The sequence below is a fragment of the Brienomyrus brachyistius genome, chromosome 13 (genome assembly GCF_023856365.1).
Source record: "Brienomyrus brachyistius isolate T26 chromosome 13, BBRACH_0.4, whole genome shotgun sequence".
Lineage (NCBI taxonomy): Eukaryota > Metazoa > Chordata > Actinopteri > Osteoglossiformes > Mormyridae > Brienomyrus > Brienomyrus brachyistius.
In genome coordinates, this window is record NC_064545.1 from 14,953,104 (window position 1) to 14,980,835 (window position 27,732).

At 40.8% G+C, this 27,732-nt stretch overlaps 1 protein-coding gene across 1 annotated transcript; it reads left to right on the forward strand.

Moving 5' to 3' along the window:
- Positions 1-785: 785 nt before the first annotated feature.
- LOC125706804 (globoside alpha-1,3-N-acetylgalactosaminyltransferase 1-like) lies at positions 786-27,561 on the forward strand. Its single transcript, XM_048973640.1, has 5 exons — positions 786-868; positions 22,816-22,905; positions 25,593-25,646; positions 26,643-26,777; positions 26,871-27,561. The coding sequence occupies exons 1-5, from the start codon at positions 786-788 to the stop codon at positions 27,559-27,561; spliced, it is 1,053 nt and encodes a 350-aa protein (XP_048829597.1).
- The last annotated feature ends 171 nt before the right edge of the window (positions 27,562-27,732 follow it).

Here is a 27,732-nt window from a genome sequence, read left to right on the forward strand (position 1 = left end):
ACATCTTTTAACATGTTCAGTCATTTCAGGGTGGAAAACCTACAAATGTCATGTCCTTTCAGCATCAGAAGTAATTGGTCAGGCTGCAGAACACAGTGACATCAGGACAATTTGCCTGTGTAACAGACTGATGTCGTTCTTTACAGAAATGAGCTAATGGGCTCCGGAGAATGGAATGCCAAGCTCATTTTCGCTTTCCCTTCAGTATTTTGCTAAATCCATACTCACTTTTGAGCAATATATAACTCAAGAATAACCTATAATTACAGTTACTGTAACTGGAAAGTAGACAAGCATCATTTTCCAGCCTTTGAGGTCAGAATGGTACTGAGAACTCATTCTCCAGGACAGCAAACAGATCTACGAGACACACAGACAGGATCATGGAACAGGGGGGTTTAAAGACGCTTTCCGAGTCCAAATTCCCCTATAACATAACAGCCATTTGTTCTATAACCAAAGACAAACAAACTGAAAAGTATGATCCAGACAACTGATCCAAGATTTTAACTTTCCCTTACAAAGTGAAGACTTATTTGTTAACCTCAGTGATTGATTAGTAGTATGCGTAAGAGTTCCAAGTGAAATCGACAGGTGAAAAGCTGAGGATATGCCAGATTTGGGGTGGTCATGTGATACCTCTTGAAGCACTTTATGCTTGTAATCATGTATTTATTCTTCAGAGTGTTTCCCTCACAAATGCTGTGGACTAACATAGTACCTTTTCAAGGGGATGATCTTCAAGTGGGGGGTTAGGGCCCAGTGGTGAGATGACTTGGCCAATCATGGGATTTGGGCCAGCGACCTTCCAGTCAGAGATACAGCCTCTTAACATGCTGAGCTACACACTGCTGGCTCAGACACCAAGGTGAGGGCAAGATGCAGTTTTATGGCAATTTTTAAGATAAAAAGTAAAGTTGCATGAATTTTGTTCATTTTCAGTTTTTTTAGAGAAATAGATTGAATCAATTTGAGCACAAGCTTAGATGGCTCTTGCACCTTTGATCTCAGGAAAGCTACTGTATAGTACATGTCTGACTCATAGTGGATGCAAGCCTATGGCTGCCTTAATGTAAGATGTGCCAATATACTGTGCAGTTGCATAAACAAAAGGCATTAAATGTGGTCTCGCAGGATCCTCGCTACAGATTTCTTTTTTCCTATGCTATTTTAGTTCGTCCAGAAATGTTATAAAACTTGTTCTGTATACCACAAAGTTTTGAAACCTTTGAAAGTGAAATTCCTGAACTTGGCTGTTTCTTACGTAACTTTCTAACTGGTCTTGTTGCTGTTAATGTTTGAATAAATTAAATGTTAGCATTACTCTGTGTGTGTGTGTATGTGTGTGTGTGTGTGTGTGTGTGTGTGTGTGTGTGTGTGTGTGTGTGTGTGTGTGTGTGAGAGAGAGAGAGAGAGAGAGAGAGAGAGAGAGAGAGAGAGAGAGATACTTTGATGGCCCACTATACATACTTCTTTTTCTTTCTTAGAATTAAAGAGCATCTTTACACATTCATAAAACATTCAGAAACCCTGACCCTCACAGTCACATGTCTGTGGGGCCTTCAGCAAGGCCCTTAACCCCCAGCTCCATGCACTGCAGGTCGGCTGACCCTGCTCCGTGCTCCAGGTCTCCCCAGCCACTCAGCTTCAGCACACCCCCCAATGGCAGGGGCAGGTGCCGTGCTCCAGGTCTGCCCAGCATTCTACCAAATAATCTCAGCTCCCCAGAAATCAAAGGACCTGCTCTTCTACAAGGCTTCTTGCAGAGTTGAGTTTACTCTGGAGTCTACAATAGTATGTTTTTTTTAATCAGCAAATGTAGTGTGAATTCACTGCTATGCTCGCTTACAGACCTGTACACTTCAGTGTTCACATGCTCCTAAGTAGAATTTGTAATGAAAGTAGGTGGTTGTCATTCTGGCTGTTTATACTGAAAATCTGTGTAAATTTCTGATTTCTTTGTCCTTATAGCTGTTTAACATTCTCCATTTTCACATGTGGTTGTGTATTATATGTTAATTATATCTTAGTGCCGGCTAAATAATGTGTGAGGTTTTCTTTAATAAGGATTACAAACACCCATGTGACACAGGGACTGGAGGAAAGGACATGGACTTAATTTGGAGGAAATGGGTCTTACAACACAGGGGGGAGAAAAGGCGAGAAGACAAAGGGAACCCAGACATAGAACCAAGGGCTGACTTTGGGGCTCAGAGAAGGATAAGATCTGGTTTGACAAGACATTCTTGCTGAATATGAGGTCAGGTTTGACAAGTGCTTTACAACATGTATCAGTGATCGCAGATGAAAGGAGACTTTCTACCTGACTTCACCCACAAAGTCCCCCAGCAGCCTTACACAGTGTTAATGACAGCTGTGATGCCACTGAGTATTTACCTCTATTTTAACTTATCGCTGTACAAATCAGCATTGCGCTCGCTATAGTTGTTTAAATGTAAACGTCCCGTGAGGTTTTCAACTAACACTAGGTTATTCTGCTTATAGTGCTCAATGAAGGAGCATACATTTTCCATATACTCCGAAAATTACAGACACAGAACTAATGAGATTCTTCAGCTGAAATGCTGCTCTGTGTATGTCAGTTCACTAAATCACTCACCCAGGTAAGTCTGTTTCGTTCTTCAATAACGTATCTTGAATTACTTTCTTAGGCTTGGGATTTCTATAGCTACACCTTAGCCACTGACCTACAAATTTGAACAAAATACAAATATAAACAGGTATTAGATATGATATTTGACACAGAGTGAATTTCTTCTGCTTCAGTGGAGGGCTGCTGTCATGGTTCCATCACTTAAACCAGGCTGGAGGGAAGCACTTGACCCAGACATTGGCCTAATGCCTCTGGTCAGGGGCCCGTGAGACCTGATGTGCACAATGGACCCCTGGAGGCGAGATGGGGGAAAGCGGAGCAGCCCTCCCTCCTCCACTGGGCCACGGCTTCAGGGCAGGGGAAGGACATACAAGTCAGAGGTGTTTTTCTGGGTGGTGAGCTGGCCAGTTTCTGTAGGAAGTGATAATCAGGCATGCAAGCAAAACATTGTGAAGATATTTAGTGTGAATAATTCACAGGGTTTTCATTATTTTAAATATACTGAACAAAAATATAAACGCAACACTCTTGTTTCTGCTCCCATTTTTCATGAGATGGACTTAAAGATCTACAATTCATTCCAGATACACAATATTACCATTTCTCTCAAACATTTCTCACAAATCAGTCTAAATGTGTGATAGTGAGCACTTCTGCTTTGCTGAGATAATCCATCCCACCTCACAGGTGTGCCACATCAGGATGCTGATCTGACATCATGGGTAGTGCACAGGTGTACCTTATACTGCCCACAATAAAAGGCCACCCTGGAATGTGCAGTTTTTTGCTTTATTGGGGGTCTGGGGACTCAGAACCGGTCAGTATCTGGTGTGACCACCATTTGCCTCATGCAATGCAACACATCTTCTTCGCATAGAGTTTATCAGATTGTCAATTGTGGCCTGTGGAATGTTGGTCCACTCCTCTTCAATGGCTGTGCGAAGTTGTTGGATATTAGTGGGAACTGGTACACGCTGTCGTATACGCCGGTCAAGCACATCCCAAACATGCTCAACGGGTGACATGTCCGGTGAGTATGCTGGCCATGCAAGAACTGGGACATTTTCAGCTTCCAAGAACTGTGTACAGATCCTTGCAACATGGGGCCGTGCATTATCTGTCTGAGTGGCTGGTCTCAGACGATCTTGGAGGTGAACCTGCTGGATGTGGAGGTCCTGGGCTGGTGTGGTTACACGTGGTCTGCGGTTGTGAGGCCGGTTGGATGTACTGCCATATTCTCTGAAACGCCTTTGGAGACGGCTTATGGTTGAGAAATGAACATTCAATGCACGAGCAACAGATCTGGTTGACATTCCTGCTGTCCGCATGCCAATTGCACGCTCCCTCAATGCTTGTGGCATCTGTGGCATTTTGCTGTGAGACAAAACTGCACATTCCAGGGTGGCCTTTTATTGTGGGCAGTATAAGGTACACCTGTGCACTACCCATGATGTCAGATCAGCATCTTGATGTGGCACACCTGTGAGGTGGGATGGATTATCTCAGCAAAGCAGAAGTGCTCACTATCACACATTTAGACTGATTTGTGAGAAATGTTTGAGAGAAATGGTAATATTGTGTATCTGGAATGAATTGTAGATCTTTAAGTCCATCTCATGAAAAATGGGAGCAAAAACAAAAGTGTTGCGTTTATATATTTGTTCAGTGTAATTTACATATGTATTGATGTGAGAAACAAGCTAGATTATTTCCCATCTTATTCAGTTTCTATCTCAGTGCAAGTGCCCTGCATTTGGTGGCACATACAGTATGTTTGCAGGGTTTCCTATTCTGTAAACTGTAAAACAGAATCAACTTAAACCAATACTGTAAATAGCAGAGATACTGTAAATAAATATTGGGTGAAAAAATATGTTGTTTTCCTGGGTAACAGCACACCCTACTGCTGAATAGTGAGACCTCAGGTCTAAGTGAGCTCTGGAGACGGATTTCTGGTATAGTGTCAGGGCATTTCACTCATTCAACAGATCACAGAAAAAAAACAATTGATATAAATCAACCGGCCAATAGTTCTATGTCGTTTTTGATATCTTTCAAGCATCATAAAAATTTTAAAGGATAAAATTTTAAATAACCATTGCTTAACAGTAGGAATATGGTTGCTTTAGTAAAGTATGCTGGCTCTTAGATATTTAGTAAAGCAACAGGAATTCTGAGCTATGCTGTTAAATAGATTAACATATTTCACATTAACATAAAGAAACACAAGCCCTTATCAAGAAAGAAGAACATTTTATAAAAGATGGGTTTTAATCAATTAATTTGATGAAGTCTCTCTCGACAAGCCTGCAGCCACCCTCTTCTGCCACAGGGTGAACTTCTCATTTGCAGCTGAAATGTGCAGCATTGAATTAGCTTTAATAGCGTAATCCAGCACTTGAAATTTTCAAGTGATAATGTGATCTATTGAAAGAGAAAGGACCTGTACTGGTACTGTGGGACACCTTATTACATGAAATGTCACTTAAATTTTGGAACAATTCATGTTGCCAAAAAGTCACCAGTTTAAAAGTGCAAGTAAAAAATAGACAAAGATACGTAAATACGACCTTTCATTTCAATAGCCCTTTCATAGGCATTACATGAATCTCTTAAGTCCAGTTGTATGGCTACTGTGTTAAGCTACCAAATAAAATTGCCTGGCTATTCTGAGCTTATTTTAATGCAGAAATGTTGTTTATAACTTAAGGTGAAATAATTATAGTTGCAAAGAGTGGTTAAGGGCAGCCCCCCCCGGCTTTCCCCCGTCGCGGCTAACTCCCACTTTGGGCTTTAGACACAGCCCCCCCAGCTTCAGGTGCATGGTGGCTTCCAAGCAGAACCAATGTGTCACGGTTACCAGTAGTAGGTAATTGTACTGTAGCTGGTACAATTTAATATACAAACAAAAAAGTCGAACATATATATTTAAATATTTAACCCTGTCCTCTATACTGAAATTAAACTCAAATATGTAAGTGTGAAGACAGTAATAGTGTAGTAGGAAATATTATTCATTAAAGGGAAAAGAATGGTAAATGATTAGGAACTATTGTTTTGTTCTAAGTGATTTTAATGAAAATGCCAGCAGAATATGGCCAGGATTACATTGTTAATTGTACTAGCCAATATTCTAGAGTATTGTCTGGTAAAGGAGAGTGTAAATAGTGCAGTTCAATAGCACATAAAATGGTTCACTGAACTAAAGCCGAACTAATGGTGATGTATGAACAGCACAACTCTCGCTAAGAAACATAATTGCACCTTTTAATTGACATGTAATATGCACTACAAGACATAAATCCTCCTGAAGAATTCATATAAAAGATTTTTTAATCAAACAATTTAAACATCTTTCTTTCTCGTTGCAATTTGAAGCCGTTGGGGATATAAGGGTTCCCTTCTAATTAATTTCAATGCCCTGCCTAACCCTAAGACAATTCTTAATCCAGGAGGGAACATCTTTATTGATCTTGGGATGCTTGAGCAGACTCCCTTTGCTTATCTCAGCATAAAATGCATCTTGTGCGATGAACCACAATTTAATTAGATGACAATCATTGTTAACAATGCAGGGCCAACATCACAAAAGTTGCACATTGGTACTGGTGGTAATAAATCTAGCTGCCTGGGAGGAAGTCACAGCATCCTCTGTTTAACTCGTCCTATATGAGTACGTAATGTTGATCCTAAGTTTCTCGTTCCATCTGTGCTCTAGATACATGTACAGTAAGACAATGAAAATGTATTTCATTTTGTTTCATTTATCAGTTAAGAACATCACAAATTACATGCCTATCTTGTCATATTTTGCTTTGGTTTTGGTTAACTGAAGTCTTATTTCGTATACTTTTACAATATTTGACATTTGAGAAGATGAGTGTGACAGTGGTTCTTCTGGGTTTGGGGTTGAATCCTCTGTTTGCACAAGGTTTGCATGCTTTCCAAAGGGGTCTGGCCTTTTTTGAACTAAGATCTAGTTTTAAAGTTATAAGTCTGCTGATGTCTATCAGTCCAAATAGGGAGCCTTAGCCAATATTGAAAGACTTAATATGCAAACAACAAACAAAAGTAATCCAGATATAATAAAGGATGGTTCTCTATGGTGGAAAAGTAGAAATAAATGTGTTTCATTACTTTGTAGGACCGCTGGCACTGGGACGTGGCAGATAGCGTCTCATCGTCATGGCAGCTGGTCGCGAGCTTTGGGCAGGTGGTCATTGAGGATCTTTAATTTGATTTTCATGTGAAAGAAGCCAGCAAAAAGTGCTGTTAAGTTGAAGGCGCATCTTCTTCTAAGGTTGAGATGCGTTTCTTTTAGAAGTAGGTTCCAGAACTCCCTTGGCAGGTGTTGCCTTGGATTTGATCTCAATGTCATTTTCAATGTGAGAACCTCATTGTCTACAGCAGCGCTATAAAGGTGGAACAGTGATAATTCTTTGGAGGCAATGCAATCAACATCAATACTCGCATCAAATGGAAAACACAAATAGTTGCCAACAGGCCCGATAGATCCAAAGCCAGTAAAGTGCTTCTGAAATTCTGACAAGATGCTCTGCACAGAGTTTCTGCCCTGATTTTGACATTCTGCCTGCATATAAAGCTCTGCAGGTCACAGCATCGCAGTCTACATGACTGCAGTTCTAGCTTTTAAATGTGTTCACTGATCTGATCCGGTTGATTACGTATTACTTTCATGTGTAAAATCTTCCCATACTTCCCATACAATAAATTACACAATGATAATTATGGAAGGCCAGGAAAGATTCACTTTGTTTGTACAATGCAATGTTCTCAGTGATATGGCTTACCATCTCTGGAGCACTGTCAGTTGTGAAGGAGGTGGGTTTAAAGAGGGGCAAATCGCTTTTAATAAATGCCGTGAAAGTGTGGCAAATATCTTCACCTCTAGTGTATCCTTTCAATGGCAAAATGGCGCGTAGCTCTCCATCTCCCACTCATGTCTTCAAAAACCATTCTGATGAGAACACAAACTGTAACTGTGCCACATCCACCAGCCGACTTGTCAAACTGGAGAGAAGAACACTCACATGTGTTAATGTAATTCTTCAGCTGCTCCTCGACATTCTCCGCCATTCCCTCCCATCGCTGTGTACCAGTCTTGCGTAATAATTGCACATCCTTAATAGCAGCGGCTGTTTGATTCTTAAAGTCACCAGCGAGTGTGTTTCAGAAAATGCTTTGTTAACAGCGTTACCAGCTTTGAAAGATTTTTTTGTGTTTAGCTCAAACATGACTAACTCCATAACACGCTGTGCTTGCAGCCTTGCCGTTTGGCCTGGTAAATACTGACTGCTGTGCTGCTAATTGACCCTTCAATTCCCACACTTCTCTTGTGCATGGGTCTGTTTTAACAGGGAAATCCATCTTGTAGCTTTTGTGCACCATTTTGAAATACCACTCCGAAGTGCCCTTTGGCCAAACTCGCATTGCAGACAAGACAGATGGACTTCGAATGCGAGTAAACAAAAAAAAATCTTCCTCCCAGTCTGAATGAAAATGACAAGTTCTCAGTTTTCTGGCTTCCGCCATATTTGTGCATTGCCAACTTAGGTAAGTAATTAGTTGATCATGGATAGCTTTCAACTTCAGTTTCATACTGACAGTGATTGGTGACAGTGAGTCCTTAACAATGCAACATGCCCAGCGACAACTTCCTTTTGCTGGGAGCCTGCTGTACCTAGCATGCACGGCCAAAACTGTGATTTGTTCAAGCAGTTCCAAGTCTTATTCATAGTAGATGTAAAAGTGTATGTGTATTAACATAAATATCTCATAAATCTGATGATTTTGTTCTTCTTATTGTGTATGCAATTTGACGTGTTGTAACTACACATTGCTACAGACTAGAAAAAGCAACATTTTGGATAAGTGTTAAAGGTGCTTGTGTGTCTAAATGTAGCCCACCTTTATTAAATTCTGATGAAAATGCTGTGCACATGATTTCACTATACAAAACTAAGTTTAAGAGAAGTAAACTAAAAAAGACCATGGTAAGGATATGGACAAATGAAAGTAGGGGATAATTGAAAGCCTGTTTTAATCCAATAGCTTGCGTGCTCCTTCTCTTTTGTTAGTGAAAGAGGCAATTAAACATGAACAGAACCTTGGCATTCTGAACCATCAAATCACAAGGCTCCACCTTGATGTCAATGAGAGACACTTCTCTACCTTGTTAGACACAAGCGGTTTACAATCTCTGATTTACGAAAAAAGTCTCCAGCAAGCTTTATGATTCAGAAGAGACTATGCAGTGGTTTATATACATAGACATAGTTTAGAGGTGCCTGCTATTGAAGTTTGTATATTATATATAATTAGCTTTACCTCATGAAAGTGAGGGTACCTTTAGATGTGCCCTACCCTGTCTCCCGTGTCTTATCCATTAACAGGGGTAGGTGGGGTGGTCACGAGGTCTATGGATTGGGAACCTTTAACATCACCAGTGGTCCTTGTTTTGCCCACTCTTGATGTACCCAGATCCATTCCATTAGATCCTTTAGGTTCAGCCATAAAGTGTGATTATGCAATGGGTCAGTTTGCTGAGGCACGAGGAAATGAGCCCTTACGCGATGCAGCTGTAACTGAGATCCTGCAGGTAATGCCATTCTGTGAGGATCGGGTAGATGAAGCCCCCACAGCCAGAAAGGAAGATAGATTGGGAAGGCGTACGGAGCAGGTTGAGGAGCTAATGAGACAGTCAGCCGAACAGATAGGGCAGGAGGTTGTGGCTCCAGAGTTAGTTGTAAAGGATGATTCTTTTCCCTGCAACTTTCCTGCTCAGCAGAAGAATGACTCCACTCTAGAACAATGTTTTAACCAGATAGGTGCTGGTTCTGGCTTGTCAGCAGAGCATTTTGTGATTGGTTTATTGCACAAAGAATCTGACTATGTCAAAGAATTGGTCCTTCCTGAGGTCGTAAGGGCAGAGGCGCTGAGGGTAGGTCATATGGTTCTATGGGCTGGTCATTCGGGTTTTATGAAGACCTTCATGCAAATAAATAAAAGGTTTAACTGGACAGGAATGTATAGCCAGGTTAATGAATATTGTAAGTCTTGCCCAGAATGTCAGTTCACTGCAGGGAAATGTACAGCTCCAGCAGCCCTCACTCCCTGACCTGTCACCTCTGTCTCATTTGAAAGAATTGGAGTATATATAGTGGGTCCAGTAGAAAGGATCCAGGCAAGGAATAAGTTCATTTTAGTTATCTGTGACCATGCCACTAGGTATCGAGGCAGAGGCACCGACAGAAGTTACAGCCAAGCAAATAACCACGGCTTTGAATAAGTGGTTAATATACTGACTGGTACACACTTGCATTTCAGTATATAAACTGTCAATTTATTACAAACCTACTACAAATGCACAAAGCACACCTGACCTTATTAGCATATAGAACAGAGAGCATTATTAAGGTTTTTTCCAACTACAAGACATGCCTGACAAGGGAAAGATTCGTGGAGACTGAGGACTAATAGTGATAAAGTGTCCATCAGCATTTCAGCCTTTTGTCTCTTATTTTTTTGCTGTTTTATTATGTTAACCTCTGTCTGAACCCACTTTTATAGGCTGTAGCAGCAGCAGAAAGTTCAGTGAACATTTGGCAGAAAGGAGCAAAGTGTGTCACCTGACATCCATCAAGCCACAGGGGAGTTTGCAACTTGAGTATGAGGGTTGTAGTCAGACACGAGGTGAGCTGCAAACCTTAACATTTGTGTTGGTGGGTACTAACGCCGAGAATGGGTATACACTGGTCTTATAACGCCACCGGAGGTGGGTACTAACGCCTGAGAATGGGTATACACTGGTTTTATAACGCCACCGGAGGTGGGTACTAACGCCTGAGAATGGGTATACACTGGCCTTATAACGCCACCGGAGGTGGGTACTGTACTAACGCCTGAGAATGGGTATACACTGGTCTTATAACGCCACCGGAGATGGGTACTAACGCCTGAGAATGGGTATACACTGGCCTTATAACGCCACCGGAGGTGGGTACTGTACTAACGCCTGAGAATGGGTATACACTGGCCTTATAACTCCACCGGAGGTGGGTACTGTACTAACGCCTGAGAATGGGTATACACTGGTCTTATAACGCCACCGGAGGTGGGTACTAACGCCTGAGAATGGGTATACACTGGTCTTATAACGCCACCGGAGGTGGGTACTAATGCCTGAGAATGGGTATACACTGGTCTTATAATGCCACCGGAGGTGGGTACTAACGCCTGAGAATGGGTATACACTGGCCTTATAACGCCACCGGAGGTGGGTACTAACGCCTGAGGATGGGTATACACTGGCCTTATAACGCCACCGGAGGTGGGTACTAACGCCTGAGAATGAGTATACACTGGCCTTATAACGCCACCGGAGGTGGGTACTAACGCCTGAGAATGGGTATGTGATGAGTTGAAGACATCATTCAATACATCTACTGGTCACTATGAGTACATTGTGATGCTGTTTGGTTTAACTAATGCCCCGGAAGTGTTTCAGCGCTCGGACCTTCCTGAAATAAAACACTTAAAATAACCAAACAACTTACACAAACGTCCAATAACGGTCTAGTCTAAATCCTGACAGTCACAAGACGATAAGACACAGAAACCGATTTCCAAAGGTTTTACTTTGATCAGGGAAACTCCAGTCCTGGAGGGTTGGAGCCCTGTGTAGCTTAGCTCTTTCCCTGTTCCTTCACAAATGATTCATCTCAAGAGCTGTGTGATAATGAGCACAAGGAGTTGAATCAGGTATATTAAATGAGGGGAAACCCAAAAATGTGCACGGCTCAAGCCCCCCAGGAATGGAGTTTGACACCCCTGACTCAGATGGATAAACAAACGCAAATTGTAAATAAACTCACACTCACAGACATGCTAATGTGGGGTTCCCGTGGGATTATATGCATTTTGGAGACTTCTGCCTTTATTTTAAAAACTCTGCCCCTTGGCAACAATCGCTATAAATCTTGTCTGGATCAGTTTAGCGACTGCTGCAGTTGGTCATCTCTTCCCACGCCACCTCCAGTTTACTCAATCTTGAAAAAAGCAAAAAAAGTGCCTTTCCTGTGTTAAATTGTACTTTTCTTCAGCTTAAGTCCATTGTTGGCTTCGTGTCCCAAGTTTTAGAAGTAATTTCTGGCGTACTTCCCCTCACTGAGTGGCCGTTATCCCCAGTGCGACAGTGACCAGCATCATGAAGCTGTGGTACAGCAGCAGCTTAAAAATAAACTGGGAATTATGACGAACTTGTCTTTTTCAAGCTATTTATTTCTTCCTGTTACAGGGAGCTACAAGTTGTTGGGTGGCTGACAGGTTCGTTAAAATGGTGGGTCAGTAGTCTGTGCGGCATGAGGTGGTTAGTCGGTAGCCCTCGCCATTCAGAGAAAACCGAACGGATATGTGCGGCCATATTGTTCAGTAGGCTGCAAGCTACGTATTGAATGCTGTGACTCACAGTGTATGTGCTAAAATCCACGGCTGAAATTTGATGATGCTGCAAGCTGAACATTTACAGAAGTGTTTCTGTTTTTAAGCTTGTTTTTAGACTAAAGGCCTATGATGGATAATGATCTTTGGAGCATTAAGGAGATGGAAATACTGAGAGCAGCATACTTTCTGCAGTGACTGTTATGTTATTTATGTAAGCAAGCAGGAAGTACACAGGCCATACCGAAACGCAAACAAATGTTATTAATATTCTTATTCATGTCTGGATAATGTTGTTAATGGTTGGAAACTTTTGGTATGTTACTATAATTAGGTCATTTTTTACAGCCAGAATTTGTCACAATGTTTTTTATTGAAATTCTTGAAGTCTGGAAATTACAGCCATACTTATATACTCATAATAATAATAATAATAATAATAAATTTATTCATTTAAAGGACAATACATCTGCACAACTTGTCTAATACTAGTTAGTTGTGGTAGAAGAATTTCCTTGGGTTTCGCCTCTTTGGGAACAGGGATGGCTTGTTTATTTGCTTTTAACTGCAGGGTGCACCTTGTCTTAAAAGAAAGGAATTTTATCTAACTCAAGTCATGTCAGCTAAATTTAGTTCGTGACTGGTGCCAAGCAGAATTTAAAGAAAAGCAAAGTGAGTCTAGGTTTTACTTCCACAGCTGACAATCAGCGATCTAGGTTAAACCAGATTATGTTACTGAAACCACAATTACATCCCAAGTTCGTGCACATAAACGCTTGCCGTGTCAGTCAATCACATAAATATCATGACAGGGCTGCATATTTTACAAACAGTGGGACAGAGAAAAATTATAGAAAAATATGAAGAACTCACAAGCAGAATAACATTGCAGATCAACACTGTGGCTGCTGCCACAGCTAGAAAGGCATTCTGCCAGTAGACTGTTCGCTGCGTAAATGTGTATCTAGTTTGATTGACGTTAAGAAAATGTCAATAACTGTCTTAATTTCCAAACATGTCTGTGATCATTTCAGTGTAACAAGTGCTTTGAGGTTTTCTTGATTATTCTTAGTCTTTTTTCCTTTAATTCCCTTGGTTTTCTGTCTAATGCGCTTGTCACCCTTCAAAACCCAGTGTTCCTGTGTGACACACACAGATTAATGTAACAGACCATTCAGTGCATGCCAGTGAAGGCTATAGAAGCTCTTTAATCAATGCCGTCAGCCAATGCCTGCCTTCGCCTGTCCCCAGGACAGATATTTTGGCTTATTGACCCTAGCTTATACCTCCGAATACATTTCCTGTCTTTATATGTGTTCTCTGCGTCTGGATCCCTGATCCCAGAGGTTTCTTCACCAAGAATTCCTTGCCACAAGTGGATCCAGCAGAGCTTAGACCTGCAGTTTGGACCTGGATTCAGCAAAGTTTCCACCTAGAAGATTTGCTCCCTGGCCGAGCGATAACCCTAGTCCAGCTCAACCGTGAAAGATTCAGCTTCCGAAGTATCACACATCTTCCTGGTCCTGGAGTGCTATGCCAGCTCACCAAATCAGCCGGAGCTTATTAATGCAGAGTGACCTATTCATCTTAACAACACCACACAGCTGTCCAAGGAGACTGATTCTGCTTTGGAGTAACACTTCTCACTGGAAGAGCCCCAGAGGTGGCTGCCACCCTGTACTATCATCACAGTCCAGTCCGTTACTCGTTTCCCGCCATCCTCCAATACTTCAAGGAGGTTTTTGATCATCCCTCTCAGGGAAGTGATGTGTGGCCAGTCAGCTGGCGGACCTCTGACTACTGTCTACTGTCTGTTTATTTCCAGATCTGCACTTCTCACTGTGTACCACATACTTCCTGGCCTCCAGACCGAAATGGCTCGCCGTGGAGAAATTCTAGATGTCCAGGAATATCTACAATTATCCATCTGCCTGGAAAAGCTGCTCTGGGAAGGTCCAGCCTACCTTGCTTCCTGGTGACTTGGCTCCTGACTCATGTCTCCTCTCCTCCACCTAGTGTCAGTGCTGAACCCATGCAACCGAGATGGGTCCCCTCACTCAGACACAGTGTCAGCAGTTTCCTACTGAATGTATGTATGGACAGCGTGTAGTTTATGCCTAGGGCAAGTAAGGAAGTGCACACAGGCATTTCTTAGAGCACTCGGAGCATAACGTTCTTTTAAGTTTCACTGGGGCTCATCGTTCCTTCCCTCTGAGATTTTATGCAGCCTGCTGGTCCAGCTATATCTCTCTGACCTAAAATAAGTCCCTAGCAACCTCCCCCCCCCCCCCCCCCACCACCACCACCATCACCACACACACACAACCAACACCTACCTATTCCCACGGGATGAAAGTAATATTACATACCAGTTTGGCACATCCATATTTCACAGGAAGATCTTCACCTATTAAGGATGACTACTTACCACGGAACAGGATAGTATGCCCTTCACATAGACAACCTTTCTGTTGTTAGCACACATAGACCGAGGCACATGCACATTCCATTTAGTGGTTCTTTTTTTAAATATAATCCTACCAAGCCAGATATTCTACAAGCAATAGATATTAAGGAATAGATTGTTTTTTTACCCATTTTTAAATTAATCTACTCTAAAACTGAAATGTCACAACACACTGCTATCTCATCCCTGACGTAGAATACGTACCAGTCACACAACACCTTCAATTATATCCCACGGCCATCTAGTGGCCTTTCCTACTCGGCAGGGGCCGCGGCTGATTGCTCCTGACGAAGCTATGGGGCCTGATCATGTCCAGAACTGGTCAGGCACACAGGTCGTGCATGATCCGTGCATGAACTGTGAACCCCATGTCACCTGATGGGGACAGGTCCGGGAAATTCATTTGAAAACTCGTAAATCAAATGCACAGCAAGCATGATGGGGTGCCTGACATGTTTCAACAAAGGGTAGTAGTCAGTCCCAAGACGATCTTTGATTCATTGTGGTCTGAAAGGCCTTTTCATCACCATTAGCCTGTTATCCAAGAAATTACAAATGAACAACACAAGTTCACCTTTTTTTCCTTGAAGTGTCAACTGAAAAGTAGCATAAATTTCCTTTTTCTCTAAAGTGAGAAATTCTATAGTCTGAGTGTAATTTATTGTTCAATTTATTTTCTCGTAGTATTACCCGGTTTTTATTTCATAACAAGTGTAAGAGATACGAATATGCTGCAAACAATCCATTGCATTAAAACGAAAGGCAAGAAATGACACAAAGAGATATATGTCAGCTTATTTAATGTATATATATTTTAAGTACAGAATCTGTGAAGTATTGTACTTTAAGTAGAACTGTAAAATGACAGACTAATGCAAGCTTGAAAACAATCTACATTTTCTATCAAAGGAGAACCATGAGACTGGGCTGTACTATATCTAAATTGTTATATTGAATTTCAGTAAATGAAGCTAATAAGAGGTCAACCTATATCCCCTGGGAAATCCATCATTATTATAACTTAAGACAATGTACAATGACTGTGTAATTAATCATCTGATGCACAGTGTTCTCCGTGAAAATGACTTAGCAAGGCTACTTATCTGAAGTGCACCTTTACATGAAACATCGGCACAGAATACATACATGTTTGTTTTTTTATTCCAGGCATTTAGAATGAAAATGTTATTTAGCTTGTTTTTCCAGTTACGTTTTCCGAGGCTGCTGGGCAAATATGCACAGTGCGGGAATTATGTATATATAGTGCTTAAAGAGAACACTGAATGATCGTTCTATGTGGCACACTCTGTCAAGGCTTTATGTACTATCAGTTAATAATTGAACATATTGTTAAAATTTTGCAGTAATTAGGCGCAGTGCCTAACCTCCAAGGCAAAGAAGACAGTGTTGTGATATATTACCTTCCCATTTCATTTCTCTACAAAAGTACAGATCCACCTTGACCACTCTATTAAATGTAAGAACAATTGTTATCAATTGAGCCAAGAGGAGAAGAAAGAACACAAAGGCCTGTTTGCTTGCCATAATGGATCTCACTGTGGTAGAAAGCCAGAGAAAGATCTACTTTTTTTGACTGATTATGCATTTTTTTTTCTTAAGCTATTCATAGAAGATAGATTCATCATTCCAATTTGTCAAACTGGTAGAGTTTTCAATTAATTATGTGTGGATAAGCTCCAGTTGTATTAGGTGCCTGTCAGGCCCAGTCCGAGGCCTCATTTACAGGACACTAAATGAAGAGGTATCAGAGACTGTTGCTGCACCTGTAATTAATTTGATGAATGCCTGAGCTTCTCAAATAGTGGCAGGCGCATCTCCTCCTTAGCCGCCACTGCGGCTCTCATTCTGCTAGGCACTAATTTGAGGGGCTCATCTGTATAGTGGATGTGTTTCCACCCAGTCTATCCTTCAAAGGGAATGTTTCTGGCCTCCTGCTGTCCAGCACACAGAAAGGGCCTTATGTTTTCTGTCAGCTTTGTCCTTGTGCCACGCAACTCGCTCTACTTAATGCCCAGTTCTTCGACTTTGTGGCCTGAGGTAGGTAATGGGGAGTTGCTGGGATTTATGGAGAGGATCGTCTTGTCGTTCCCTGCTGCTTCACCAACATCTGGGGGCAGAAAAGTGATCAGACAGAAACTGAGCGTCAAGAAGCAGATCCAGCCTGAATCACCTGCCAAATAAATAAATATACATACATACTGCAGTTTGTCTGGTGTTTGAGGAACCAAGCCTGTGAAACGGTATACAGGGCAAATCTTAGGAAGCAGATTATTGTTGTAAAAAGCATTAACCTGTATTACCATTGTACTTATTGTGCAGTATGAAATGGATGAAAGGGAGCCTCAAGCCACTTTGTGTAAAAGCATCTGCTTACCAAATGCAAAATGGAAGTGTTTGAAAATCAAACGTGTTTTATTACTGAAAGGGTTAGAAGAAACATTGCTTATCTGAAAAACGGATTGCATTATTATGATAATGTAGAAGTTAGGATGACGGCTATTTTTAATGCACAATCTTAATCTCAGTGAGAGACCAAGCTTCACTAAGGATTAATTGAGTTTGCTGCCAGACTAATTCAGGTTCAGATTTTCACAAGTGTGAGGACCTCATTAGGAATCGGGTCAGCCACTGATATCGCATCATAAATCAAAGGCAGACATTGCTCAAACAATTAGATAATTACCAGACCCTCAAGTAACACCAACATTTCGCCAGACCACTTAGCGACTAGAAAGCCCTAAAGGAAAGACTCTGCAGTGATTAATCTGGTTGCAAATGGTTTAAGAGCAAAGAGCAGGTAGGTAGTGTGACTGGAAGGACTGTGAATGGCCATTTAGGTGACATTTGTTGGTTAAGAGTGAAGCTTCTATTACTTATTTATTGTTTTTGTACTTAGAAGCCTTTTGTTTTGAGTTAAAAAAAAAATACTGGTAAAGACAAAAACTTCCCCCAAGAATGATAAATGATGTCAGATATGCTTTAATTTTATAACTTTTTTCTCTTTTACATGTTTTTAATATTTCTTTACTATGCAGGACATTTGCTTCAATTTTCTTCTCTTTGCTATTAAACTCAGTATTAAATAGCAGTCAATAAACATTTAAACAATTTTTTAAAAATGATGATACTATGCATTATATATGTACTGTATAAGATGAATTATATAGGTATAATGGTATAACACATTTTTGCTTTTTTCAGAACACTGCGGTAAGGACAGTACAGGATTGTATACTATCGTTTGAGCTGTATTGGCTCCAGTGTGCAGTGTGCAGTGTGCAGAACGACAGTGACCCCTAGTGTACGCCTGGCCCTCCTTCGTTTTTCAGGCCCACTCTCATGAAGCTCACGAGCCACAAGACATTGGGCCACCTTGTCTGTGACTGTGCCCATGCTGAGCACTATGGCTGAGCCAGCACTCCCTAATTTTCCTCTTGACAAGGGTCATAAGGCTCAGTTCTCTCACTTTATCAGTATGACTGCCTGGAAACATCTTCAGACAGATATTGTTTTTCATTTGGTTTGACCACTCCAGTCATTTCTCTTTGGATAATGTAAGGCACATTCATTCCTGTTTAGATTCCATGCAGCATGCACTGTGTGGCATCAGTGTTGGTTATACGGGGAAGGCTGACCAATAATTACGACAATAATAATAAAATAATGCAGTGATCCGTCAGTTGGGCCTTTCGTATCAGAGGACAGGAAATGGTTTGCTGTGACAGCAGACTGGCCCCCAGTGCTTCACATTTGATTTATATCTCGACCAAAGGCTGTTCTTTATTCTTTTGTACAGTAGTGGCGATTAAATGAGAGGCACACCATGAAAGCTGATGGGCCAGGAAGTCTACACTGAAAGTGTAGAGTGTAATTTTGAATCAGCAAATGAATGTCTGTAAATATATTGTTATATTTGCAAAATATCACAATATATTGTTACACGATTCTTGCACTGTTACAACTTACTTTAAAAATCTATCAGGTGGTCATTAATATGATTTTTAGACAATCATACTAATCAAAAAATCAAACTAAATGGCAAAAATGTAAAAAAAAAAAAAAAAAAAACTAAATGTAATGTCTAGGAAAGTAGGGTATGTGCAAAACAATTTCGAAAATCTAAAAATCAGCTGGAAACTGACAGCTCTGTCCAGTGAGTCAGTGTTTAGGCATGACAGAGTGTGTCCTTTAACTTTTGGAGGTTATGGGATTAGAGGTGTCACAAAGAATGAATGAAGAGGTGTTAAAATGACATTGTAAATCTTGTAAATTACACTCCGGTGAGTGTGTGGGAGGTTTCAGGTGTATCCTAGGCATTTAAGGTATAAAGTGTACAAAATGGTATGTTTGGTTTGCCTGGCTGTGGCCCAAACTGAATGTCTAATACATATTTTGGAGAGTTGGGGGTAAAGTGGGGGGGGGGCATGGAGAGTGGTGTGGCAGGTCCGTCACAGGAGTGAGGTAATAAGGCTAATGTGAAAACAACTCGGAGGCACATTTCCCTGTTAATGCGGCAGCAGGAAATAACCAGCCTTATGTTCCACACTCCAAAGCCATTGAGTCAATTGCTAGAGAACATGACATGACCTTTCAGATTCATTGAACATCAGTAGCATGTTTTCCATTTCACCGCACAGCGACCCCCCAGGGCCCAGCGGCCACAGTGAAAGGAGCAAAGTCACTAGAGGAGCTGCTCTCTGCAACGCCAACACAATAAGCTGAACATCTAATCTTACCCATATCTTCTTCAAAGATTCATCTGATACACGAGTGAAATTAGGAAATTTAACATAGAACTGATCCATTGTAGCTATACTGAGTTTAGGTACATGGGAGAGTGGTATTGTACCATACTAAATGCACAATACCACCCTACCTTCTGAATATGACCTAGTAATGATACAACTTTGTGTCACCACCCTGCCCCATGTCCTTGCAATCATTACCAAATGTTTTCCATTTTAATTTTATTCTTTATTAGAAGTTTTTTATGAAATTATAGACGTTATGTATTAAACATACAGGTAGACAGATTGAAACATTGCCAAATGTATTAAATAAGAGAATATTTTTCATATTGATTGTTTTGCACACAACTGGAGCATAATGCATTATTTAGTGTCTGAATTCAGTTAAATCCATGTCAGCTTTCTAATGTTACTCCTCATCTTTTTAGGTGGCTGACAGACTACAACAATAAACTCATAATGAGGTTGGAGTGGTGAAAAGTGGCATTGACTGATGTTTGTGGCACAAAGATACCTTCATTGTAAATTCTTGATTCCATCCATCCATCCACTTTCAATATCAGTTGGTCCTGTGCTGGGGGTTCAAAAGCCTATCAAGGAAGCAATGTCAGGAGTAACCCCAAGGGAGGATTTGACTACTGTCCAGAAAGTCAAAAATATGAAGTGAAAGTGAACAGAGGGTCATAAGGCCTGGGTGATGATGGAAGGCTGCTACTACTGTCCAGAAAGTCAAAAGTACAAAGTGAAAGTGAACAGAGGGTCACAAGGTTTGCTTGAACAATGGCAGATTATACATCAGACCATTTGGAAAAACCACCTGCCCATAACACATTAAACAACCAGCCGGCTATATTAGACCCCATGTGGTTATTGCAGACATTTCTCAGCAAAAGGCCAGGGCAGTTTTCTCTGGTGAATTGCTAGTTTCATATGACATTTCTCGCTCCAATTAACCTTAAAAGTGAACAATCTTTTTTACATTTCAAATATTTATTCTGCATGTTTCCTATCTTTCCCACTCCATTGTCACACAAAAGACTTGCCTTTTCCTAACTTCCTTGTCTAATTGCAAGTGGCTCATTGCTCAGTTGGCTTAAGCACAATCTTCAAATGACAATTTTTGGTATTAGAACACTATGTTTAATCCCCAACCTCTACATTGTACTGATTTACAGCATTTTAACCATTTTTCATTGGATTCTCAAACAACTAAACTGTTGAATCCCACTTGCATTGAGTGAGCCAATCAAAATAGATTTTTGTTTCATATATACAAGTACAAGGAACAGCAGAACAAAGTTCTTTTAATGTAGTCCTGAAAAAGACTGTTAGAGAAATATGTACTTTTTTTAATTGTCATTTTGCTAGATGCTTGGAAACAACACCCTGCAGCAGCTTGATCTTAATTTAGCAATAACACGTCTTAAGAACTGTCGCTTGAATATTTCCACCCCATATAGGGTGATAAACAATGTTCAGTGTCTTTTGCATATCCTGTTTGTGTACCTCAATAAAAGACACTGCGAGGGGAGTTCCTCTTTCGAAGTTGGCTGAGTTCGACTGAGAGGCTGACACCTCGAGGTCAGGACTGGGCTTCCCTTGCAGCAAGTAAAAGATCATCACAGCTGTGCGTGTTGTTCTGTGTTCAGAGACTGGTTTGTCTCCAGCGTATCTTTAGAAGAAGATAACCCTAACAAGGACCAAACTCAAGGAACAATACAGTGACTCTGAATAGTAGAGAAGGACGGGGAGGTTCCACTAAGGACAGTAAGGCACACACAGCAATTACACACTGCCTAAGACGCGTCAGGATCAGCCATGGAGCAAGTACAAGCACACGTACGAGTACTCGCTACACAGCACAGCAAGTATCTACATAACAATTACATACTGGGGCTATTTACAAGTGTTCGCAAGTATGCTGGGATATTCAAATCACACTGGTGCTACACATCCTGTATGAACACGCAGGGGTGGCATGATGGGCCAGTGATTAGTAGACAGTCCAGGATTTGAGTCTCTACATGTGTGGACTTTTTATGTTCTCTGTGCGTCGTAGTGGGGTTTCCTCCAGGTACTCTGGTTTCCCCATCACACTCCAAAAAACATGCTGAGGTTAATTGGAGCCGTCAAATTGACTGTGTGTGAAAGGAGTGTGTGCCATGCGATGAGTTGGTGTCGCCGTTTTGAAATGGGCGTCTGCATGAGTGTCCTCCGTGTGCATTTCAGCCGCGTTGTTCAAACAGGCTGGTCGCACGTACCAGGACTGCGGGACTCGCTCATTTCGCCTTTCAGCTACCATCGTACTTAAAGGTTTTTCCTACTAAAAGCTTGCTGGTTAAATGCTTTCTTCAACCTAACAACGAATAGATACCTTATTCTTATCAAACAAAGCACTTAAAAAGCTTCCATATTTGGTGACTGTGAAAAGGTCTAAGCAGGAGACATGGTGAGCAAAAGTATGTGACCCAGGGATTCCAGAAAGTTTTAGACCCTTATTTTTCAACAAAAGTAGAATGTTAGAAGGCTCATAAAGAATCCTAGTACTAAACTGGTCTAACGAGGTATATTTTTGTATTAAAATGGATGTGAGAGGGATATAGGGCTCTCGAAGGAACAAACAGGCAATCTTTGGTTCACTGAAAAACACTTTAATAAGTAATACAAAATAACCTCACATTGACATCAATACCAAGCTACCGTATCAAAAGCAATGCAAAATAACCTCGTACTACAAGTGATATAGAATAGTATATATCATATTAACAAATATATGTATGTATAGAAAAGAAACAATAAAATATAGAAAATGTGAAGTATTATCACGAGCTGAGATAATTAATCCCAATAATCAAAGCAGCTGCAAAACTGCTCTCAGCACCTCCCACCTTCACACACGGACTGGGGACCCTCTTTCAGTCCTGGCAGGAGACCAACACCTGAGTTCTGAGAAAGTGCCAGGCGATGCACACTCTGTCCCAGGGACGGATTACGGACCGGGCCAGCGGGGCCGCTGCCAAGGGGTCCTTGGGGTGCAGGGGGCCCATGGGGCCCCTAGCCCAAAACAATTTGCAACGCTTATCAACAATGTATTTTCGTTTGTCTATTTTAGAGGGCCTACATTCTTTGATCCTCTGCCTACAAGGGACCCTGACCCTATAGGGAGGGCGTTTGGCTGCCAAGGGCCCTTGAATTGTGGTGGTTGTGGTGGTGGAGCTGGTGGTGGTGGTGGGGGGGGGCCCTCGCGAACGTTTTGCCCAGGGGCTCACACAACCCATAATCCGTCCCTGCTCTGTCCCACGGCTGATCTCAGGTCAGTATTGGGATCTCCCCCTTTCTTTATATTAAATTTAGTGTAGCATGCGGGCAGGGGATAAACTGGCCAGGCTCACCCCTTCCCCCCAGGGCAATGCGTTTTCCAATTCCCCCTTTTGTCCAAGTGATGCTGCTTGCGATAACATAGTAAAATAGGCGTCCTTGCGCAATGCCCCTCTGCTCCCCTAAAGGCAATATAAGGTGCTGCATAACGACCCTCCCCAGGCTCCCGAAACCAAGATAAGCATTCTGCATACCGACCTAATGGACCTGGCTTCTTTGTATGAGACACAAGGTATTTATGACAAAACAGGTGTTACAGGTGATCAGTAAAACACAACATGTTTCTGCAGTTCAATAATATTCTGGGTGAATCATGGACGATTTATCTGAATTTCAGGATGATTATTCCATATGTGATTAATCCAGAATTAATCCAGAATCACAACTTCCGAGAATATTACAGTAAAAGGATTAATTCTATGCCTTGTGGGTCTGTGAGTTCATCCTAATACAATTGTTATGTGAGCCTGTGCATTCATCTATCCATCCACCCATCTTATCCTGGACAGTGTTACAAGGTGGTAGCACAGGGAACAAGGTACATATGCATGAAATACCAGTCAATTACAGGGCCCATACTGGCAATTAAGAGACCAAAATCACATGTCTTTAGGTACTAGAAGGAAAACGGACTACAGCGGGGGGAAGCCACAAAGCTTAGGAAGAACATACAAAGAACTCAAGCACAGACAGGTGCTACCATTAGGGAATTTTTTACACATTTCACATTTAGAAGCATGAGGCAGCAGTTCTCTCAACTGGACCACCTTAAAAAAGTACAGCATTAACTCAAAATTAGATCATAGTCGTACAGATCAAGAAAGGATTGACTTAGACATTATAAGACACAACATGCCTGTTTGCTGTGACACACCTCTAAGATGAATGGACATTCAGAAAAAAAAACATATTGTTCTTCCCATTCTAAATCATTAGTTTGGTTAATTTTCACCAGATTGTGGTGAGCTTGAAGCCTGTCTTAGGAAGCAGAGCGGTGTGAGGACACAGATCTGCCCACCGAGCCGCTGTTCCACCCATTGGCTGCTTCATCATTCATGTTTTTTCCTTGCGGTAAGTTCTACATGGACTGAGGGGTATGATCTGGAAGCCACAGGGGTGTCTTCTCTAACCCAATATAAAGTATGTGTTTTTGGTATAAACAGGGACCAAATTCAGACCTGCAAATGGGCTACAGCATAATGGTGATGCAGAAATTCTGCATTCTTAGCTAAGCAAACCTGCCGAGGTCACGATGACAACCTCATTACCACTTTCATTTATTACCTTTCATCTGCTACAATAGACTTGGGTGTGGTCAGGATAATTGGTGTAGCTTTGCACAAGCACTCTAAACGTCAGAATGTGCATCCAGGCTAATGAAGCTGTATGGCCAAGGCTGAGAATCTATTTCATTTAAAAAGTTACCCTTTTAGAGTAAAATTCATTTAGAAGCATTTTTATAAACTTCAGTATTTTGAACAATCATGTGGTTTTGTTCCTTTACTCGACTGCAGAGTCTATTGATTTTTGTAGGAATAACTATACTTGGGTGAGTAAACTACATTTTAATGTCATGTAGAGTTCTTATGGTTGTGAAAATTACTCATTTAATATAACGTGAGTCATGTCTAAAGTTTACAGATGCTTTTATTATACAATGCATATATAGACCTGGATAAAATGCAGAGGAATGTATTAGAAACTTTATTTCCTGGCAACATTGATTAGAGGTTTATTAGTGGTTTATTGATATGCTGGTTTATATTTGGAAATACACTCAGTTTAGCCAGACAGTAGCAAGACGAATGAAAGTAGAAGACGAAGAAATGAACGAGTTTAGACATAGATATAGAGCTTACCAGCAAAGCCTTCACGGTGAAATAGGTAATACAATGTAAATATAAACTATGAGACCACAGATGCATTATTGTTCAGCATAAATAATTTTAGATCAACTTAATCAGTTAATTTACTCAATCATACCTGCTTTTTCAAATGATGAGATCTCACTCCATTCTGAATCAATGTAAAGGCTGCTATATTAAAATTTTTCCCAAACACCTCCCTCAACCACATGTTATACCAGCCAAGCAGCCTGGCTCAAGGAGCCGCAGGCGTGCTGAGGCCGAGCTTGAACTGACAACCTTCTGGTCACAAGCACACAGGCTCAGCCCACTGAGCCACATATGTAATACGCAATAGCTTTTTTTCCAATAATTTGGAAAGGTTTTGGAAATCAGAAGTTTTTGTATAAGAAACCTACAAATGAATTCTGTTAACATTTTATGATGGATACAACTTTCAGAAATGACTAGGAAGCGTAGAGGTCCTGTACAACGACAGCGGATATATATCAAACGTAACCTGGCGTGTGTGTGTGTGTCTGTGTGTGTGTGTATATATATATATATATATATATATATATATATATATATAAACTAATATATAATATATGTAGTAATGCTTATTTCATACCCCAAAGGGCTGTCCTCCTTGTTTTCTTCTCTAACAATAAGAGGTAGGAACCAAAGCGCTATTACTGTATATATACAAGATGTTTTCCTTAATGCAGATCCATGAAAGTCTTAAATTGTCTTTTTTAAACAATACAACTCTCTCAGTTAAGATTAATTAATTTTATTCCTCAGCTGGTCCATTTCCCTGTCGCATGTCATTTCTGATGGAAACATATCATTCTATCCTGTGTAAGTGCTTAAACATTTACTTCCACTGTACACTGAGTTAATCGTGCATTAACGCTAAACACATCGCTCAGAAATCCTCCGGATATAAACACAAAGGCACAGGCCTTACAGAAGTAGATTTTTGTCAGTTATAAAAGGTTTGTGTTTCTGTCATCGTCATCATCATCATCATCATCATCATATACGTCTCTGTCCTTCAGGCAGGAGAAGGTCCTGTTCAGAGATAGGAACCGTGACCTTGACTCTCCGAAGGGGTGAGATTACCACTTTACACCATAAAAATCTCTCTGCAACAATACAATTATTTATACCTTTTTCATAGCTAATGCTGAAAAAAACTACTTCCAAAATGCATTCTTTACATAATGTAGTGATACCCTGGAATTGCTGGAAATGTACAAACCTATTCTATTCCTTATACAGTAAATACTGTAGCAGATCTGACGAGTGTTTCTGTTTATTTTTGCTTAGTGTTCATTTTTACTTGAGTGTTATTCAGTCTATTATTTAGTATTGAAATTTGGTAGCATTTCAGTCTAACACTGATAAGTTGTTATCCAATATTTAAAAACAAAATTAACTTACTACAAGCACTATGACAAACATATATGAAGTTTTAAAAAGTAATTACATCATTTTTTATTTTCAGGTTACTTTACAACCAACTGGATCTAACAACAGGGTAAGAAAAAGTCGTGGATCAGAGCAAATGTGAAATCCTGATCTCTAAGGAAGAGTCTTTCTTTCCATATTAAAAGGCATTTGGTGAATGTCAGTGTTACGGTGCCAAACTGCCAAATTATTGCACAGTAAAATAAAAATAATAATTAGGAAATTCCTGGTCTGAAAATTTAGTTCACTCAAGTAAAGGTCAATGGCAAGACAGAATTGAACAAAGGTCAGTGTATTAAAATAAAATTGCTTTTTAAACATAGTTTTTCTTAATTTGAGAAGCTTGATTAAGATGCAGACCAAATGCTACAGTTAATACCTACAGTAATATCTTTTTAGCCCTGTATTCTAATAAAATGTCATCACCTCACCTTACAGTATGTTTCATTTGGAGAAGGCAAACTCATTTTGTGCTTTTATGACTGTCTGAGTTGACACAAACCAACTTCATAGATTATTAGATTATAAAACAGTTGAATTGTGGAAGAGTTCAGTAGCAGAACCAATATTCCCTGTCCTTTGTGTCTCCAGTTGACAAGAGGAGCACGTTGATCTTCTACACACCTTCTGTTTTCTAGGCGCTGCGATGTGGTGACTGTAACTCCCTGGTTGGCACCAATTGTCTGGGAAGGAACTTTTGACCCAGTTTTAGTCGATGCCTTATACAAGTCAATGAATCTGACCATTGCTACAACTGTGTTTGCCATTGGAAAGTGAGCAGAAAATTTGCACGCATATAACCCCATTAATACAGAAATGAACTCTCACAGCACTAATCCAGATTTGTCTGTATTTGTTCCTGGAAGGTATACCAGGTTTCTGCATGATTTCTTGGAAACGGCAGAAAAGCACTTCCTGGTTGACTTCAAAGTGAACTATCACATTTTCACTGACCAGCCGCACGAAGTGCCAGAAGTGAATCTGGCTGCTGGACGAAAAATCTTTGTCCATCAGGTGCCGAAGTTAAAGCGCTGGCAGGACATCTCCGCTTCGAGGATGCAGATGATCCAGACCATCATTGAGGAGCAGGTTCACCGAGAGGCAGATTACATCTATTGCCAGGACGTCGATGCAAAATTCCATTTTCGCTGGGGTGCTGAAACACTAGATCGACTGGTAGCTCAAATAAGCCCTTGGTTCTATGATAAAGCTCGTTATCAGTTCACTTACGAGCGGCGCCCTGAGTCTAAGGCCTATATTCCTCCTAGGGAGGGAGACTTCTATTATGCCGGAGCCATGTTTGGGGGCACAATTGAGGAAGTCTATAAACTGGTTAAAAAGTGTCATGAACATATAGAAGCAGACAAAGCAAATGAAATAGAGGCAGTCTGGCAGGAAGAGAGTCACCTAAACTGGTACCTGCTTTACAATAAACCATCTAAGATTCTCTCCCCAGAGTACCTGTGGGATGACCAGAAGGGTAAACCTAATGTCCTGAAAGTCGTTCGCCTTTCACATGTCCTGAAGAACTATGCAGAAGTAAGAGAAAATGTATAAGCTTTATACTGGCAAAGGCAGAGCGTGAGACTCAAAGGAGCAACGTACTGTATGTTTCCATTTTTAACACTCTGTGTCATTGTGTGTTATAATGTACTGTTGAAGGGAGAGAAAAATATGAAATAATGTATTTAAATTACAAGGTGCTTCTCGACATACAGCTTACGTTCT

Coding starts and splice junctions, on each gene's coding strand:
- LOC125706804 (XM_048973640.1), top strand. CDS start 786: ATGGGATTTGGGCCAGCGACCTTCCAGTCAGAGATACAGCCTCTTAAC. Junction 869..22,815: donor CTGCTGGCTCAGACACCAAG/GTGAGGGCAAGA, acceptor GCTCCCCTAAAG/GCAATATAAGGTGCTGCATA. Junction 26,778..26,870: donor ACTGTGTTTGCCATTGGAAA/GTGAGCAGAAAA, acceptor TGTTCCTGGAAG/GTATACCAGGTTTCTGCATG.